This window comes from Capsella rubella, unplaced genomic scaffold (genome assembly GCF_000375325.1).
Source record: "Capsella rubella cultivar Monte Gargano unplaced genomic scaffold, Caprub1_0 scaffold_7, whole genome shotgun sequence".
Taxonomy (NCBI): Eukaryota; Viridiplantae; Streptophyta; class Magnoliopsida; order Brassicales; family Brassicaceae; genus Capsella; species Capsella rubella.
Genome location: NW_006238917.1, coordinates 8,863,751 through 8,882,988, shown reverse-complemented (window position 1 = coordinate 8,882,988; position 19,238 = coordinate 8,863,751). Strand labels below are relative to the sequence as shown.

Here is a 19,238-nt window from a genome sequence, read left to right as displayed (position 1 = left end):
AAGTCGGCCCATATCTGTACTCTCTCTTCAAGAAGTGTGTTTAGTCGTCGTGTTTGCTAGTTCTTTTTAGTTCTCTCTCACACAAAGATCACTCGATTTGTAATGTTACATTACATGTTGATGCGAGAAGACTTGAGTAGTTGAGTGTAATACTACTATATATACTACGAAGTATGAACATGATCGTTAATTATGGATTAGGTTTCGGCGTCGATTACACTATTGATTTCTTCCTTTCGGAAAAAGAATAAGAAGCACTCGCAAAAATGGCTTTGAATAGTTTGCTTTTGGGCTTTTTTTCCTTTAATTTTTATGGGTTTAAAGGTTGTAGGAAAACCCAAATTCTTTATTAGTTCTTCTTTCTTATAAACAAAACTAAAGACTTTAATTTTTCATCAAAAATAAAGAGTGATGGTTTTTTTATTTTTTGAAAAACTTAAAAAAAAAATTGTTGTTTATTTAATTAAAATATACTACTGTATAGTACAAAACGAAGGGTGATGGATCGGTTCATAAAATTCCAAGTCCGCACGCACTTTGGAGGAGAGCCTCGAGTTAAAAATGTAAGAAATCGTATTGACACAGACAACCATGTAACAAGATTCTTACTAATATACAATATTTGGTAAAAGAAAAGTTTAGCAAACCAAAAGGATACATACACAATCACTCTGTCAGTACTCTTTGCTACTAAAAGTATACAATATGTCAACATATATATAGTTTGAAGCAAACCCTCATAAATCATAGTTAAACGTATATATACGTACTGATAATCTCGAGTTATATATCTAGAAAAAGGATTATCAAACAAAACTATAGTGTGACTATTACATGTTCTTTGGTTTTATTTGGCAAATACTGTTGGCCAGATTACAGCTCTCTTCTTTCTCAGTCACACGTTCTCTTCTCACTGTCACACTGTCACTCACTCCACATACATTTCCGAGGAGATTATTTCAAAAAGGGAAATAAACACAATTATATATGTTGCTGAAAACTAAAACACACAAATTCGCTTTAATAATCGTCCACACATGCATGTCTCCACCATTTTCTGCTTACTATACATGATTATTAAAACTTTGTCCTCTACATCCTTCTACACTACATAACCCTTTTTTTAAGACGTTTTATATTTTTTTATATCCCTTTATTACATTTTGATTTCACAGTTTTGGTCCTTTTGGACTCTTTATATATGCATTGAGTTTTGAAATTCATTTGGTCTTATTGATATTCTAGCTTAGTGGATTCACTTCTTCTGTCGATATCAAGAAATCCAATTACGGCATTGCAAATATCCTGCATCATGATTCATTTCATGCCACATACACATACTTACTCTGAAGTTTATGGCTAGCCAGAAATATGATGCTTTTGCCACTTAATTTTTGGAATTAGTGTTATTGTATGTTTTGATAACGAAATGGTTGTTTTATGTGGTAGTACTAGTAGTTATGGTTTGAAAGCCACAAAAAGGCACTCTTAAACGTGAGTGATCCACCGCAAGAGCTGCATCATATACATATGAATTCATGTTTTTGAAGGTCATACGTATACTACATCAAATTCAGAACACTATTTAGAACAATAATATGAGTGTGTCACATCCACGTTACTTTCGAGGTCCCAATGAAAAGGCCTACATTGGAATCCATTGATGGATGTGATTGGTGCAAATCATCTTTTATCGAACAATAAAAAGGGTATATTCTTACCTAACAAATTAGATGCCTCCTTCGATGCCTAACTCTTACCATAGACTTGTCCTCATGTGGCTGAGATGAATACAAAACCTTCAACACCATAGAACTAGAACCACAAAAACTCACTTGAAAGTGAAAACTCGAAACTATTATTATTGCTCAGAAGACAAAAACAATAAACCTTCAACTTCAATCCCATGTGTTTAATTTCTAAGAAAACACTTATTCATAAATCATAATAATTACATACATACACCAACAAATATAGACTTACCCATTGGCCAAACACATTTATCTACTGAAACCATAAACCCAAACTGATCATAGCTACTAATAACCATGAAACTACTTAACTAAGAACCCTATCGTACAAGCAACCAACAACAACAACAAGTGGGTGCTGCAAAATCACCCTTACATAATATAGTTACACACTACAATACAACTTTTAATCGTTTTTGCAGTATTGTTCTCGGGTTCATTAGTACTAATGATGCAACTCATAGGCATTCTCCGACTTTCTCCATTAAAGCAACCTTGAGCTGATCTTGTGTAAAAAACTCTTTCCCCATTTTCACAGTCGCTTGTTGGATCATAAGATCATTCACTACAGATAAACTCGCATGATTCACTTCCAAATCCAGTTCCTTGAGTGCTTCCATGAACTTAGCACCAGGATGATTCCTCTTACTGCATTGAACTCGTATCATGGCATCCCAACCAATGATCTTCACATCTACCTCCATCTCAATTGTCACACCTGATTCTTGATTCGCACATTTCCGTTCTTTAACATAACTTTTCTCATTTGCTGCCTCTTTGCTCATTCCCTCAATCTGCTTTTGCAACTCTTCTTTATCAGATTCAACCTTTTGCAACTTAGACTTAAGCTCATTGATATAAGAAATGGCGTCTCCTAAGAGAGAAGCTTTATCCATCTTAGAGATATTAGGAACCACAGCTCTTAAAGAGTAGAATCTCTGATTCAACTTCTCTCTTCTCTGTCTCTCTGCCTCAACATGATTCAATGGCTCTTCTCTTCCATTTGCCGGTTTTCTCCCTCGTTTCCTCGGTTTCTTCTCCGGTTCAACCACAGTCCTGTTACTCTCCGCTTCTTTAACCACTGAAGCTTCAAGATCAGAGTGATTTGAGTCGCCGGATTTAGCAGGCCGTGGAAGAACAGAGGTGAATGAAAGCATTCCTTCATCGTTATTCGAAACAGGAGATCTCTTCTTGTTACTATCTTCTTCCATAAACCGGCTTTGACCAGAGAATCCATTCTCATCAGTCCCATTCTTGAAACTCACCATTTCACTAGATTTCGTAACCTGAGGTTTAGGGTCTTCAACAGAGCTTCCATTGCAAAGCTTTGAAATTGGTTGAGAATCAGAATTAGAAGCTGAGTTATTACCAGTATTATTCATCACCGGAGCTACAAGACCCAATTCAACTCCGACGCTATCAGGTTCACCAATCCACAAACCCGGATCGTTCTCTCCTTGGTCTGGATTCAGATTAAACGCCCAAGAACCAGATTCACCACCACCGTTGTTAAAGTTGAAAAAGGTGTCAACTTTATCAACAAGATCTGAGCTTTGATGTATAATCTCCGAGGAACCAAGCTCAACGACGCCGTTCTCACATGGTACACACACCATTGTCTGTAACCCATAAATCTGACCTTGACGAGCTCTCTCACAACTCGATCCAGCTAACGCATTAGACCCAGATAGCCAAATCGTGTTCGAATTCGAGAAAGCTTGACCAGGCAAACCAGTACCACTGACAAAGCTCTGTGTCATCGAGACCAAGAAGAACCATTCAGTATCTGTAACTTCTTCATCTCCTGCTTCATCAGAGCCGCCACCATTGTTTACTACTCCTCCTCCTCCGGATATCAAAGCGTTGAGCTCTCTAATCACTCTCCTACGATGCTCTTGCTCAGCTGCACTAGCTGGGTTCGATTTCTTCTTCCTAGAGTTCTCTTCTTCTCCTTTGTAATAACCATCTCCCCAACCTAACACCGCCGTGTTTCTGCTTTCTCCTCCTCCGTCGTCTTCTCCGGCGAAATCGTAAGATGATTGCCAGAACACAGCGTAAGTCCAGCTCTCATTTGCTCCTTCGATTAAAGCTTGGAGCCGTTGTTGGAGAGTATCTTCGTTGAACTGAGATTGCGCCGGAGGTGGAAGAGGAGGAGAAGGAGGGGGAAAAAGAGAAGATTGATCAGAGCCGCCGATGAAAGCCTCCATCACTGACGCATCTTCGTCGTTTGACCAGAGATTAGTTGTACCATTCGTTGATTGGTTGAGATGGTAATCAGTTATTTGAACACTCGTCGGAGACATAGTACTTCTCCGACAGGTCTATAAAAGAGAGACTTTTTTTATATTTCCGGTGAGAGACAGAAATGAAAAAAAAGTTGGTTCTTTTACAAATAGTATTGAGTTTGGTTTGATTTTTTTTGGGGAAAAAGGTATCTGTATATATTTATAACTTTTAAAAAAAAAACAATAGATATGAATTATCTCTTGAGGTAGTATTTTCATTGAGGCTCTAAAATGGTTATTTCAAGATAACATACTAAATTAAACTAATTAATTTGTCTGAATAGTAAGATATTTTTTATATTAAAAGTTTGTTATCTAAGGGAGTAAGTTGAATGTTTTATTAAGAAAAATGACTCTACTCAGGCTTTTGGGTTATATACATTAGTTGATCCTTGACTAAATTTTTTTTTGCTTTGGTAAAATATATAATTTGATTGAAAAGAAGACATTTTAAAATCTATATATTATTATATTTTTAAACACAGTTTGTCCTTTTTATATAAGATGTTGATAGTTAAGAACAATTAAAGAATGAAAATGATTTATCACTTAAAATAATTATCTTGTCTCCCTCACTTTTGGTGTGTTGGTGTCAATGTCTCCTTTTTGTTGTGATTAATCCATCATTTAATTCTTGCAAGCTAATATCAATTTAATCTCTTGGATTTCTTTAGCTACTACTATATTTAATCTCGAGTGTACACTACCATAATATAATAAGGAAGACTAACAATTTAATACTCAAGAAATGGGTTGTTAAATTAGTTGGTTCTTAGAGGCAAACAAAAAATTTAAAGGGATTAGGGGAACACAGAAGATTTGAATACAACTTTGTATACACAATAACACAAAATCTATAAGAGTTAAATCAAGTATTTGTACTTTAACATTTCTTTTTATTCTAAACATATATTTGTTGGATACAACTTTGTTGAATGATAAACAGCAAAAAAAAAAAAGGACATTGATGATTTCGATATCAAAGGTGAAAGAGACCTTAGAGCATAAAGATGGCAAGTAAGTTATTATTAAAGAAGAAAAGATTATTAGTTTTTTTTTTCTTCAAGTAATTATGAAAATTATACAACCTCACAAAAAAAATCACATTATGTTTGGTGGGTCTCTTGTTTGTCTTTTTTTATTGGCTAGATTTCATATATACTTTCTTTTTCAGTGAGAGCAAATGCCCAAAAAATGTTGGTCTCCCTGTCTCTTTCTGTGTTTATATCCCGACGAAACCGTATTAGTGTGTTTTGTTGTATAGTGGTGGTGACATTGTTTGTAATCATATAGACCAACGTTAAGCTGGGCTTTGCCTTACTTACTGAGATAAAAACTGGGCCGTATAGATTCTTTTATTTGGCCAAACTAGATTTCACATTAGTTTTGTTTTAGGTTTTTTATGTTGAACCGATCGGTGAAGGACAATGCTTGTAGGTAATTAATCTTTTATATATATGTTTGAATTTATACATTTTCGTTACTATTTGAACAATTGCACTACACTGCACTTTTCTCGTAGTTGTCTTATTGACACTATATGGAACCCAACCGTAAGATGTTAAGAATTTTGGAGCTTGAAAGTTGTTTTGTGGATAAGTTAAGCAAAGACTCGCATATTTGATGCACAAAATATTCAACAGATACTAAGAATGATAGTTGGTACTTGGTAGCGACAAAGAGTTAGTGTATGTCAAGTAGTTTAGAATAAAGCTTTGAAGTGGATAGATAGGGAATATGATGCACAATGAATCCACATATATTGCCATATTGGAGACTTATAAGAGATGCATGGTCCAATGCTTCGGGGTCATTCTTATTCTAAACGGTGAAGATTTGTTTTTTTTTTTTTTTTTTAAGTATTCAAACTGCAATGGAGATGGACTAGTCGACCGTAATACCTTAGGGTTGATGGATACAACTTCGTAAATGTATCAGTTTGGTTACCTTTAATTGAGTCCCAAGATAACCATATATACACATATTCCATTTGTATGCAATGCATTTTGGAGATGACATTGTATTTAATTTAGTCTTTAAATCAGCAAGAAGTAATTACTTTATCAGTTTATTGTTTTATATCATTATTAGTTTAGGCATTACAAATCATTTTATTATAAGGTATGCTCAATGTGATACAACAAGAATATCCAAACATCGAGCATATAATATGTGTGAGACATATATATTAACTTAAATTAACAAATGTTAACTCATATATGTTAGGAAAAAATGTTAACAACTTAATACGAAAATATATATTCCTCACAAACAAATTATGTTTTAAATCTTAAAAGGTATAAGAACCTAATCTTTGAAGTTTGAACTGAGAAAAAAAAAAAAAACTAATCTTTCTTTGAATTGATGTTGAAGAAAAGGTGAAAATAAAATAAGCGTTCATCAGTTACCATCCATGTTGCTTCGGAAACGGAAACGCGAACTACGTGTCGTTTCTAAAAATATGCCATTCTCGTAATTCCTTGAGATTAGCCAAGGGTAGTATCGTCACTTGAGTCAGATCAAATGTTTCCATCAATGTTACTGGTTTTTTCTCTCTTGGATTTACAGATTTGATTGAAGAAGAAAGAGGAAATAAACCTAACAAATAGAGAAGTCTTCATTTCTTTCAAAATTCATTCGAGGAGGTGATCCATTGTTTCTCACCTCTTCAGATTTTGATTCTTCGTTCACATTTTGTTGTAAAAACCTTCAATTTGATCTACAATGGCTTCCTCTGCTGACAATCTTACCGACAAAAACATTGTTTTCAGAAAACTCAAATCAAAATCTGAGAACAAGGTAATCGAATTTTCCCTTGCTTAAATTGGTTGTGTGTGTCTAGATCTGTGTGTTAGTTGACGGGATCTTCGATTTATGATAATTTTTTATGGTTTTGATTTGGCAAATTTAGGTCTGCTTCGATTGTAGTGCGAAGAATCCAACATGGGCATCGGTTACTTATGGGGTTTTTCTCTGTATCGATTGTTCAGCTACGCATCGGAATCTCGGTGTTCATATCAGTTTCGTCAGGTAAAATTCCTGATCCGATTCAGCATCTGATTCGATTCTTCGGCATTGCTCTTGCTCATAGTTGTAGTGGTTTGTTGATTTAGGCTAAGGTTTGAGCTATTTTTTAAAGGCATGATTGGTGTAGTTCTGATAATGTAGCGTTACGTTGACTCTAGTGTGTGGTTGAACTATACTCGATTATGTTGTACTTTCTGAATTGTTTGACTTCAATTCCAATAGAGTTTCTTGAGATTAGATTGATTCAAATTATGGATCCATTGACTAGTTGAGATTTTGAAACTGGTTCTTTTGTCTTTTTTAGGAATGGAATATTGTCACTTATGTTCTGAATATGCTACATTTTTCGTTTTTTGTTTTTTTGTTTGGTGTAGATCAACGAATTTAGATTCATGGAGCCCTGAGCAGCTCAGGACAATGATGTTTGGTGGCAACAACCGTGCTCAGGCTTTTTTCAAGCAGCATGGATGGACTGATGGTGGCAAAGTTGAGGCTAAGTACACTTCGAGAGCTGCTGATTTGTATAGGCAAATGCTTGCTAAAGAAGTTGCTAAAGCGATTGCTGAAGAAACTAGTTCTGGCTTACCTTCATCCCCTGTTGCTACTTCTCAGCTACCGGAAGCATCTAATGGGGTTTCTTCTTATTCTGTCAAGGAAGAGTTACCTCCTCCTAAACATGAAGCTATCAGTGCCACCTCTTCTCCTAAAGCTTCTAATACAGTTGTGCCTAGTACGTTTAAGAAACCCATAGGTGCTAAGCGGACAGGAAAAACTGGTGGTCTTGGTGCAAGGAAGCTTACCACTAAGGTATGTCTCGGTTGTTGTTTTTGGAGCATTTTTATTTCTCTTGTATACATTATAAGATTGGATTTTAATTTTTTTTTTTTTTTTGGGGTAAAATGTAGTCAAAGGATAATCTGTATGAGCAGAAACCAGAAGAAGTTGCTCCGGTTATTTCTGCCGTGTCTTCAACTAATAACGGGGAAAGCAAATCATCAGCTGGTTCGTCATATGCCTCTCGGTTTGAGTACAATGACGACTTCCAATCTGGAGGACAAAGTGGTGGTGGTACACAAGTGCTTAACCATGTTGCTCCACCAAAGTCATCAAGCTTCTTTTCGGATTTTGGAATGGACAGTTCTTACCCCAAGAAATCAAGCTCCAACTCCTCAAAATCTCAAGTAAAGCTATCGTGCTCAGAAAGAAAAATAGTAAATTAGTATTCCAGTATTATGCTAAGCCCTTTTGTTCTTACTAGGTTGAAGAATCTGATGAAGCAAGAAAGAAGTTCACAAATGCAAAGTCCATTTCTTCAGCTCAGTACTTTGGGGATCAGAACAAAAACGCTGATATGGAATCCAAAGCTACTCTTCAGAAGTTTGCAGTAAGTAAAATGCCCTACAGTTTTCATAAGAATATTCTTATCCTTCGATACTAATGCCACTGTGGGAAATTACAGGGCTCAGCATCTATCTCAAGCGCTGATTTTTACGGTCACGACCAAGATGATTCCAATATTGATATAACTGCTAGCGATCTCATTAACAGGCTTTCTTTCCAGGTACAAGACCCATACTCCTGAATCTCTCTGCTTTTCTTCTTCATATTTTAACCTGTTGATGAATATTTCGAGTTCAAATGTTTGATCAGGCGCAACAAGATCTGTCGTCGCTGGTGAACATAGCAGGCGAAACAAAGAAGAAGCTTGGAACTCTAGCTTCTGGTATATTCAGTGATATCCAAGACAGAATGCTGTGAGAAGAACGACACAAGCTCTCACATGTTTTTGGTTCTACAGAGAAAAAAAAAAGTAAAAGAAAAGCTTTGTCGGAAACTTCCAATGAGGTTCACGTTTCTCTGTTTTTTTATAGAGCTTTTTGGAATATACTGAGACGTACGTGGCTATCGTTGTTACTTGTTATCAATCTATATGGATATTATATAATATACTATTGGAATATGTTATAGACTTTATATTAATCTTTGTTTGTTTGCACAAAACAGTGGATTTTTAATCAAATTTAATTGCGATGATACAAATACAATGTGCTTTGAATGTGAATCCCCTATACATATGATAAAATGGTTCTGCAAGACTTTGAATAAAAAGTTCATGACTTTGCACATTTATTAAGTAATAGCAAAATATATCTTAGTAGTTAGCCATGGGCGTTGGGTATTCAGCTTAGTTCTGAGTGGATCCATTCGATTATGGATATTTTTGGTACCGGAATTTTAGATCCGCTTGCTTATTTTGGAATTTTGATTCGGTTTCGGATATCCAAAATATTAAAAAATAATTAAATTTAAATAAAATTGTGTTAAATGTGACAAAATAACTAAGAATATCAGTTAAGTTAAAAAAAAAAAAAACTAAGAATATCAGAATATTTGGTACTTTGGTCTAAGAAAATATCAAGTTTAATTAAAATTAATATATATATATATATATATGCATATAATTATATTTTAATAATTTGAGTGTCTATTCTGGTTCAATTCTGGTTCTTCTGATACATGAGTGGAAGATTCTTTCGAATATTTCGTCAGTTCTAAGCTCGGTTTGGTTCTTCTTTTTTTTAAATGTTTTGGTTTGGTTCTTTGGTTCCCTGTTATTTTGTCCAGGGCTATTCAATTTTTTTTTTGGGTAAATTATATATTCTTTACTTTGTAATTTTTTTCTCTATTGTTCCTATTTAGTTAGATATTTTTCCCAATTTATTCTATTGTTCTTATTCATAATTTTTATTTTTGCCTTATAAGAATTAGATATCATACTAAATATGTTAAATTTCCATGGTTGACTAAGCAATTTATTCCAATTTCGTAATTTTTTGTTTCCTTCAAAACATAAATATGTTGAATAATATATATACCCAAAAAGGGATATAATTAAAAAAATATAGGATTTTATAGAAGAAAAAACCGAATATATCAACATATTTATTTAATTATAAAATTACTTTAACAATATCATTTAATTCTAAAAAGAATTATAAAAAAAGTCCAATAAAATCCAAAGTTGACCACCGACCTTAAGGAAAACAAAATTACCGTATCTGGAAGAAGCAAATCTGTATCTATCACAAACCACACTTTAACAGTTTTACACCTTACAAATTCAATTAGCCCTTTGCAGAGAGATTAAAAACCCTAAAACATGGCGATTCGATTTTCCCTCCCAATTTAAATCATCTCCTTGTCTCCTTCTCCTTCTTCTCACTTTCCTCCCTAATTCGCCGCCGATCTTCTTCTAGTCCACCTGTTCTTCACCGGAATTTTGATAATCCTGCACCGGAATTTCGACTTTTCATCTCCAATTGACGAAACCCTAAATTTTTTCCAGTTCAGAATTCGAACCTTGACGACGATGTTGGTGGCTAATTCCGACGTTTCTTCTTCGATGCTGCCTCGTCCTCCGCTAATTCCCAACTCGATCGAAACCTTAGATGAGAGTGAGAACGAGCCTTCTTCGCAAATCCCGTCGATTGATACAAATGTTGTTAATGTTCAGTCGTTGGCTCTTACGTCTCCAGATCGTGATCGCGGTAATCATGATTCGCCTCCGAGCCCAGATGAGTATACCTCTTCTTCTTCTTCATCGGACGAAACCCAATCCATTCCTTCTCCGATCAATTTGGATCACGATGAGTTCGGCAGTGAGTCCGAACGCATGGTAGAGTCTCAGGTTCGAATCGATTGTACTTGGCAAGGTCTTGACGATACCGACGATGTTATCTGGGACGCCTGCCCGTCTGACGATCCCCGGGAGAGTAACCGAGATTGGACGCCTAATGTTTCGCCTGGTTGTGGAAGTGATGATGACAACTCTAAGCAGGAATGCACCGAAACCTTGGTGTCAGGATTCATGCAAAGACCTCTGATGATCGATGAGCCCGTTACTGGTGTGGTATGTTCTGATTTTGTTTTCAAATTTTGGTTGCATTGTTTTCAATTTTGATCTCTGATTACGAATTTGAATATTTGTAGGGTGCTGGGCTTTGGAATTTAGGCAACACTTGTTTCCTTAATTCGGTGCTGCAGTGTTTCACTCACACTGTGCCACTTGTCGAGAGCCTTCGTTCATACAAATATCAATTTCCCTGTAACTGTAAGACTCTTAATGTAGTAGCTTTTGATTTGTATATCTTACCTTGCAATGAATTTGTAATGATCTTATGTATCCTTTGAATTTGTAGGTGGTAATCCCTTCTTCTGTGTTTTAAGGGCTCTTCGAACTCACATTGAGTTTGCACTGAGGCCTGAAAGAACGCCAATTGCTCCGGAATGTTTTCTTTACTATCTTAATTGTATCCTTTGTTGAATTGTTTCATTTCCGTCAATGGTTGTAGTCTTAAAGTTTAACAATTTTTCTGGATATGTTTCTTTGGATGGCATAGTTTTCTTTTCTTTTGGGATTCTCTGATTTTGTTTATGAAATGCATTGATTTATCCTTAGCTGCCACAGACTTTTCGCCTGACTTCCAGCGTTATCAACAAGAAGATGCTCATGAGTTTCTGCAAGCATTTTTGGATAAGTTGGAGAGATGTTGTTTGGATCGAAGAAGTTATCGCCACTTTGTCTCTTCTCAAGATGTCAACATTGTTGAGCAAGTCTTTGGTGGTCGTCTTATCAGTGGGGTAAGAAGTTCACTCAAACTACACATTTGGTCAAGTGCCAAAGCTATTTTCATTATGTGTTTCAGTTTGATTTTGGTAAGGATGTGCACATTTCTACTTTCAGCTCCGTTGCTGCAACTGCAACTTCGTCTCTGAGACATTTGAAAAGTCTGTTGGGTTGAGTTTGGAAATTGAAGGCATGAAATCCCTTGAGGATGCACTGGAATCCTTTACCCGTGTGGAAAAACTTGATGAGCAATTGACCTGTGATAACTGTAATGAAAAAGTTTCAAAGGAGAAGCAACTCTTGCTTGATACGCTTCCTCTGGTTGTCACATTCCATCTGAAGAGATTCAAGAATAATGGATATTATATGGAGAAGATCTTCGACCATCTCAAGATCCCATTGGAGTTAGACTTGCAGCCATATATGAGGAATATCCAGGAAAACGATGTACGTGAAAGTTGCAGTAAACTATCTCTGATCTCCTTTTCATTTACTAAAAAATATCTGCACATTTGAAACCCACTTCATTTATTTCTTCTTCTTCAGGTTCCTACAAAATACCATCTTTATGCTTTTGTGGAGCATCTCGGGAGCTCAGTAGCTCATGGACATTACTCGTCCTATGTGAGGTCTGCTCCCAAGATATGGCATCAATTTGATGACGCGAAGGTGATATTTTTAGTAATTCCAGTAGATTTGGGTGGTTTAATAGATAGTTTCCATAAATGAAGTTTTCCTCGTGTTTTTGAACAACTTCGGCAGGTCACTAGAATCGAAGAAGATAGTGTGCTGTCACAGGATTCATATATTCTTTTTTATGCACAAGAAGGAATTCCCTGGTTTTATAGCGTCGCTGAAGAGATGCAGCCATTGCTTGAATCGAGTTTACTGAATTCTTCGCCAAAGTCTGTGCTTGAATCTACTAACGGGGAGTGTTTATCAGAGATCAATTATGAGAATGTCGATAAAACCAGCAAACCCTGCGACCCAGTGGGAGTGTCTAACCAAGATGTCAAGAAAGAAGAAGATTTTGTATCCCTCTCTAACGAGCTAACAGAAGATATGTTTCTATCAGCAGAGTCTTCTAGTGAAGAGGATTCTCGGATGCCAGAGCTTATGGACCCGCTAGAGACTGATGATTCTTACAGTCCATGGGCTGAGAAAGAACCCGATTCTTGTTTAGCCATTGAAAGAGCTAACACTGGTGATGATTTTTTCCCTCTGCTGATGGTTGAAGATCAGGACTCATCCCCAAAACAGCAAGGTACAATTCTCTGATGACAGAAAAAGATTGTTATCACTAAGGGATTTTTAATTTAATCTCCATATCAATGTTAAATTTGTGGAGTTTACTACTTACTTACCTAGTGTGTTGTGATCCTGTTGCAGAAGGAAGTTTTCAAATGCAGCTTAAGCAAATGGAAGAAACCACAAAGAAGGAAGAAAAGCCTTGGAAGGAGCCAGAATTAATAAGCGACGCAGCAGTTTCGGAAGCAGAAGAAATTGTTAATGGAGACCTCGTGAAGAAGCTTTCACCTCGTGCTAGAGATTTGTTGGATCAAGCAGTTTCTACAAAAACTGGTTCCCCGCCCAAAAAATTAAAAACATGAAAAGGGAGAGACAGGGAGAGGTATCTAAGTTGACTTTCTTGATCGCATATTTAGCTTCTAGGTGTTATAAAGATAATGGGGTTTAGGGGTAATGACTTTTGATTAGAGACTAAATCAGGGCTTAATTCGTTTTTTTTTCTTTTCCGGTTTTGTGCATAGTAGTAAACTTACTACTTTGGTGTTGGTTGACTTGGTTTTCTATTCTTGATAAGAAGCACAGGATTAAGAATCTAGTAAAGTTTTAGCTTCTGTTAATGGTTTTTTACTTTATTGTTTTGGTTCGTACCTGAAATTGAAAACATCAAAGTTGGATCCGTATTACCTACTAATACCATTAAAGACTTATCTATGGTAAGATTGGTAAAAGATCATCGATCACTTGACTTGGACAAAAACTTGAATAAAAAATGTGAAAACCCCAATGATGTTTCAACTGTGACCGGGTTTGGTTCCGCTCAATTTGACCACTTGCTTTACTAATAGAGTTACATTGAAATCGATTTATGTACTAATCATGTTATATTCAAAGTGTTTATATCGAATGTCCTCGAAGAAGCGGTAATAAATATTAATCTTTTGTATGTGTTATCATCGACTGAGTCTACTTCTTTTGTTTCGTTTTTATGGTTTGATAAAATTTAGTATTATTAATTTTGTAAAAAATAATGAATAAAGAAGAAGGAAAAGGATGATAAGGAGAAGAAGATGGTCCATCGGGTCAGATATGGCGTGCCGTGTCCAAAGTGTGCTTCAATTTTGACTAAACAAACCCCTTTTCCTATTTTTTTCTTATTGTTTTTAGTATTTTAGTTTTAACGTCAAGTAAAATAAAACTCGTGTTTGTATATTTATAAACGATTTTTTTCCTCACAATTTATATGTTTAAAAAAAAATTAGCATGATTCTAATGCGGAATTTGAATTAGTGTAATGCAATAGAGATCAAATGTTGTGATAAACGAAAATAATATTCTACTAGTAGTATTGTGTAACAAAAATAAAAATAAAAATAAGAAAAGAATCACAAATTCAAAGATTGGGAAAGAAATATCAATAGTCAAGTGGCGTCCATTTTCAAAGTCAATGGGACAATAAAAATTCATATAAAAGACTTGTGTGTTCCTATTTAAATAACTGCACACATTTTCACAAAGATACTTAACTATACCTTCACCAATAGAAACATTTATAAGTGAATTGAATAGTTTTGTATCAAATTAGTTTTTCTATTTGAAAAAAGAAAAGAAAAAAGAAATTGGCATCTTCCTTCATCTACCCATCTCTAACCATCATGCATGACAAATGAATAAAAGCTGTTATTATCATATGACGTCTATGAGAATGCATATTATATGTTTCTCCCAATTTTTTAAAATTTATTTCCTTGTCGTCGTCATTCATTTTATTTTTATTTCAATACACAATTGTACATTATTATTGTAAGCATTCAACAAATTACATTTATAGGATTCATACGAAACAAATGATTTATAATATCATCATCAGGACAACAAATTCTATATCTGCATGAAACACGCAAGTCTCTTATTAACAAACGCACAATGACTCAATGAGTAGACTCTCCTTATATATATACATACTAAGATGAATTTTAAACTAAACAAAATAATTCCACGTTTTACCTTATCAGTTTTAGAACAAAACAAAATTATTAGTTTGCTCGTTAAAACTAAAATTGTACTTTCATTTCAGATGAGACATGACAACGATTTAAAAACAGAGTTTGGTAGTTTGGTATATACAATGGATTAAGTTCTTTGTATATATATAAAGACAATTGATTTGTCTAATCAAAGGACAATGAGGTATAAAAATGCAATTTCCCTATCAAGTGATGCATATTGGAATAGTTAGTACTGACTTTGCTAATGCTAATTTACCTAATTAAATTAAGAACAAACAACCAAACGCAAGCAAGCACTAAAATAATAAAACAAAAAGGTGTGTAATGTTATATTAAATTAATCACACCCATCTTTTGACCTAAGTTTCTGCATTAATTTTTCCTCTTTATTAATTATTTTTAATAGTATAAAGTTTTATAAAAACAAACAAGTACACATGGATTAGGTTATTTAGTATGTCCAATTCATGAGCTTTGTCTCCGCATATTGCTCGCTTTAATAGCTTAATAACAAAAATAGGAATCTGAATTATTGATATCATACCATCTTAATTCTTATTATATTATATACAAACATACACACACCAATAATTAAACTAAGAACAAAGTAAAGTGCGATTCACACTTGTTCCAACTCATTCTTATGCACACACATATATACATATTATAGAAACACATACACACACACACACACACTATGATGACACTCACATACATATACATATGTTTCATATAAACCAAAGTTTTGTTCCACAATTACTGCTTCTATTTTTTCAACAGTCAAGTAATTTGAAAACGTGACGTATGTCATTGATGTTCTAGTATAACCATAAAGTAAATTACATAAGATGACTTAGTATATATATATACATCTATTGCTATTTTGAATAAGCAGAAATGGGTAAAAAGAAAAAAAATGAAAAAAATTTAGAGAGAGCACCTGAATGGGTGATGAAAGAAACAAAGAACACATATAATGGGATTCTAAAGAAGATAGAGGATGAGATGTCAAACTACAATAATGGAGCAATAGTTTTCTCCACTTGGCTTAATATAATATCTAAACACCCAAAATACTTTACACTTTCCCAACACATAAAATGAATAATACACTTTATATACATACATATGCTAAAAGATTATAAAAATTTTCATTTTAACCAAAGCAAAAATATTTTATTTTATATAACATATATAAATGCAATATGTATGTAACCAACATCAATAATGCTATGTTGTATGACTATGTAACGGAAACGATTATTTACAACTAATTTAGGATAAAATCCAAATAATGATAGAAATAAATTTGAGATATATCTAAAATATTTTCTAATGATTTATAACAAACTGAAAAAAATAATAAACATTTTGAGAATATAAATGAATGAAGAGAAGAGGAAGGAGGTTTGGGTTGGTCGACTTTGCTAAGATAAGAGAGACTCACTCTCTCTCTCTCTCTCTCTCTCTCTTTCTCTTTTACCTTCTCTGCAAGAAATCTTCACTTTCTTTCTCTCTCTCTCTCTCTAGGAAAAAAAAGTTGGAAGCTGACTCGAAAAAAGACTCTCTTTTTTTCGTCTTCCTGCAAATACGAAATGGCGATCGAGGATCAAGAGAACACCATCCGTGAAATCAAGCCTAAGAACAGGAGAATCATGGTACTTACTACTTCTATAGTTTCTTCTTCTCTGTTCTTCAAATGTGTAATACTCTTGTTCCTCCTTTATTGATTTGTTTTTGTTTCTGGGTTTGAGGTTTTTTGATTGAATTTGGAATTCAATGGCTTGAAAATGACTAAAAGTAGTAATCTTTTTGCTTTTGTTTTTTTCTTTTCTTTTGAATTCATTCATTGTGGTTCTTCTTCTTCTTTGAAGTGCTCTGTTTTGGTATACCTAACAACAAAAAAGATTTGATTTTTATTTGTTTGAAGAATCAGAACAATGGGCTCCTTTTTTTGTAGTTTTCATCTTCTTCTGATTCTCTCTCTCCCTCTCTCTCTCAAGCTCGATTCCGTTATAGTTAATTTTTACTTTATTTGGTGTCACGAATTGGTACAATATGCTCTTTCCTTTTATACCAAATTTATACTTTTTTAAAACTCATCTAAAATCCAGTGAAATAGTGAAGCACGAATCTGGGTTTTCAATAAGATTCCTTTTTCAGATAACTTTTTTAGCAATGGAACAGAATCAAATTTTTAAACTTCTACTACAAGATCAATTCAAAGACTTGAGAAAGAAAAAAAGAAGAGTTTTTGATGTTTTAATGGTGGTTGAAGAGCTATGTCTAAATGTTCTTTTGAGGTAGAGAAATGGTAATGATGGTTTATGAAATAGATTATCAGAATTGAATGGTCTGTTTGTATTGGTGTAGGGAGCTGGTGGACCGGAAGAGGAAGACAACCGTTGGCCGCCATGGCTTAAACCTCTGCTTAAAGAGCAATTCTTTGTTCACTGCAAGTTTCATGGAGACTCTCACAAGAGTGAATGCAATATGTATTGCTTAGACTGCACCAATGGCCCTCTTTGCTCTCTTTGTCTTGCTCATCATAAGGATCATCGCACCATTCAGGTAAGGCCTTGATCTTGATTGTTGTATAATGTCTCACTAGTGTCTCCTGCAATGGTTCAACTTTTTTTCTTGTTGAGGTTTTGAAATTGTTCTTGATTGGTTTTGGCAGATAAGGAGATCTTCATATCATGATGTTATAAGGGTGAATGAGATACAAAAGTACATTGATATAGCCGGGATCCAAACGTATGTGATTAATAGTGCTAAAGTCGTCTTCTTGAACGAGAGGCCTCAGCCTAGGCCCGGGAAAGGCGTCACCAATACCTGCAAAGTTTGCTATCGTAGCCTCGTCGATGATAGCTTCCGCTTCTGCTCTCTTGGTTGCAAGGTACATTTCCAATGCTACCAACTTTTCATAATAAATTGAAACAAATAGGAAGAAACTTTGATATAAGATTGATACTTATTGAGTTATTTCCCCTCTTTACACGTTTCATATAGCAAGTCAGGTCTCGTACAGTCTCACCTAACATTTGCTTGCATTTTTGGTAAATTCAATTCCCATTTAACCGCAGGGGAAAATATCAAAACTTTTGAAAATGGGTCATCCTGATATCTGTTTTTACAGTTTCACACTTTCACCTAACCTTTCCTAGCATTTTGGTAAACTGTTGTTTAAGCGATGAGCTTACTCAAAGTTTGAGCTGAGATCATATCTTTCTTGGAATCATATTCTGATAAAGTTACTTTCTCTATGTTTTTGGGAAATGAAATCAAGATTGCTGGAACATCAAGAGGATTTGAAAAGGGAAGGGAGAACCTTCTGATGGAAACAGATGATTCAAGTAGCAGCATTGGGATTGGGAAGAACATAACAAATCTCCAAAGTTTCAGCCCATCAACACCTCCACTTACTACATCTAGCAACTGTAGAATCGCCAAGCGAAGAAAGGGAATTCCTCATCGATCTCCGATGGGATAAGAACCGAGAAAACAAAGCTGTTCCCAGTTTCTTCATCTATAAGATTACACACAAAGGTATAGCTAGAGGCTTTGGTCTCTTATCTTTTCTCATATACCAAACAAATGGTCTTTTGCTTGTGTTAGCAAAAAGAAAGGCCTTAAGTTAGGTTTCGTCCTTCTAATGGCAAATTATGTGAATATTTGTAATGTGCTTGTTTTGTATATGTGATGCAAAAAGGGTAGAAATGGAAATATAGGGGTTTAGTGGGATAAAAGTTGGAATAAAAACAAAATTAGTTTTTGTTTTTTTCATTTATGTATGCATGGTGTAAATTTGGTTTGGTTAGGTGCATACATGGATTTGGAATAATTAATAAATAATTAAATTTCCTATTTTTTTTTTGCGATTTAAAAGTGTTTGGACTTAAAAAAAATTGGAATAAATATTTTTTTTTGGCTTTACCTAATTATATCATATGGTTCTGAGTTGAATAAATAGAGTGAACCTTAAATATATAATTGGTGTTGTGATAATAATAAATAAAAACATTATTCGTTATAAATTTGGATATTAATTCTCATGGGACATTGTGTTGGAAAGCAATTTGGTAGGGAAGGGCTTATTTGCTTTCTCTCTTAACTTTTCTTGAGAAGGGAACCATTTGGGAATTTGGAATATATGTCTCTACTCTCAAAGAGTTTTGTTTGAGAAAAACACATATAAAATAAAATAACACATCATAACAAAACCATGTTAATGTGTTTAGATCCAATTTTTAAAAGTAACAAATCAAGTTTAATCAATTGTATTTGATGATTT

The 19,238-nt window shown here is 34.4% G+C and overlaps 4 protein-coding genes and 1 long non-coding RNA gene across 5 annotated transcripts; 3 read left to right on the top strand and 2 right to left on the bottom strand.

Annotated features, from left to right (window-relative positions):
- Positions 1–1,878: 1,878 nt before the first annotated feature.
- Positions 1,879–4,164, bottom strand: LOC17879015 (transcription factor MYC4). Its single transcript, XM_006283286.2, has one exon. The coding sequence runs from the start codon at positions 4,052–4,054 to the stop codon at positions 2,210–2,212; it is 1,845 nt and encodes a 614-aa protein (XP_006283348.1). The 5' UTR covers positions 4,055–4,164; the 3' UTR covers positions 1,879–2,209.
- A 2,432-nt stretch (positions 4,165–6,596) lies between these two features.
- LOC17879450 (probable ADP-ribosylation factor GTPase-activating protein AGD8) lies at positions 6,597–9,064 on the top strand. Its single transcript, XM_006283771.2, has 7 exons — positions 6,597–6,835; positions 6,948–7,066; positions 7,438–7,870; positions 7,969–8,244; positions 8,322–8,447; positions 8,523–8,624; positions 8,714–9,064. Exons 1-7 carry the CDS (start codon positions 6,761–6,763, stop codon positions 8,819–8,821), a joined length of 1,239 nt encoding a protein of 412 aa, XP_006283833.1. The 5' UTR covers positions 6,597–6,760; the 3' UTR covers positions 8,822–9,064.
- A 1,059-nt stretch (positions 9,065–10,123) lies between these two features.
- On the bottom strand, positions 10,124–10,505 carry LOC111829628. The gene is made up of 2 exons (XR_002833007.1): positions 10,424–10,505; positions 10,124–10,352 (listed from the first exon to the last, which is right to left on the bottom strand). It is a non-coding gene; the product is annotated as an uncharacterized LOC111829628 (long non-coding RNA).
- LOC17878240 (ubiquitin carboxyl-terminal hydrolase 20) lies at positions 10,346–13,555 on the top strand. The gene is made up of 8 exons (XM_006283167.2): positions 10,346–10,973; positions 11,054–11,174; positions 11,263–11,373; positions 11,532–11,704; positions 11,808–12,137; positions 12,237–12,359; positions 12,453–12,954; positions 13,080–13,555. Exons 1-8 carry the CDS (start codon positions 10,434–10,436, stop codon positions 13,298–13,300), a joined length of 2,121 nt encoding a protein of 706 aa, XP_006283229.1. The 5' UTR covers positions 10,346–10,433; the 3' UTR covers positions 13,301–13,555.
- A 2,798-nt stretch (positions 13,556–16,353) lies between these two features.
- On the top strand, positions 16,354–18,825 carry LOC17880196. The gene is made up of 4 exons (XM_006284290.2): positions 16,354–16,602; positions 17,318–17,515; positions 17,625–17,843; positions 18,234–18,825. The coding sequence occupies exons 1-4, from the start codon at positions 16,540–16,542 to the stop codon at positions 18,435–18,437; spliced, it is 684 nt and encodes a 227-aa protein (XP_006284352.2). The 5' UTR covers positions 16,354–16,539; the 3' UTR covers positions 18,438–18,825.
- Positions 18,826–19,238: the final 413 nt, after the last annotated feature.

Bases quoted from the DNA above. Each gene is read 5' to 3' on its own strand.
- LOC17879015 (XM_006283286.2), bottom strand. From the start codon at position 4,054: ATGTCTCCGACGAGTGTTCAAATAACTGATTACCATCTCAACCAATCA.
- LOC17879450 (XM_006283771.2), top strand. From the start codon at position 6,761: ATGGCTTCCTCTGCTGACAATCTTACCGACAAAAACATTGTTTTCAGA. The intron at 6,836-6,947 runs GTAATCGAATTT...TGGCAAATTTAG, and splicing joins AATCAAAATCTGAGAACAAG to GTCTGCTTCGATTGTAGTGC. The intron at 8,625-8,713 runs GTACAAGACCCA...ATGTTTGATCAG, and splicing joins TTAACAGGCTTTCTTTCCAG to GCGCAACAAGATCTGTCGTC.
- LOC17878240 (XM_006283167.2), top strand. From the start codon at position 10,434: ATGTTGGTGGCTAATTCCGACGTTTCTTCTTCGATGCTGCCTCGTCCT. The intron at 10,974-11,053 runs GTATGTTCTGAT...GAATATTTGTAG, and splicing joins ATGAGCCCGTTACTGGTGTG to GGTGCTGGGCTTTGGAATTT. The intron at 11,175-11,262 runs GTAAGACTCTTA...TTGAATTTGTAG, and splicing joins ATATCAATTTCCCTGTAACT to GTGGTAATCCCTTCTTCTGT.
- LOC17880196 (XM_006284290.2), top strand. From the start codon at position 16,540: ATGGCGATCGAGGATCAAGAGAACACCATCCGTGAAATCAAGCCTAAG. The intron at 16,603-17,317 runs GTACTTACTACT...GTATTGGTGTAG, and splicing joins CTAAGAACAGGAGAATCATG to GGAGCTGGTGGACCGGAAGA. The intron at 17,844-18,233 runs GTACATTTCCAA...AATGAAATCAAG, and splicing joins TCTGCTCTCTTGGTTGCAAG to ATTGCTGGAACATCAAGAGG.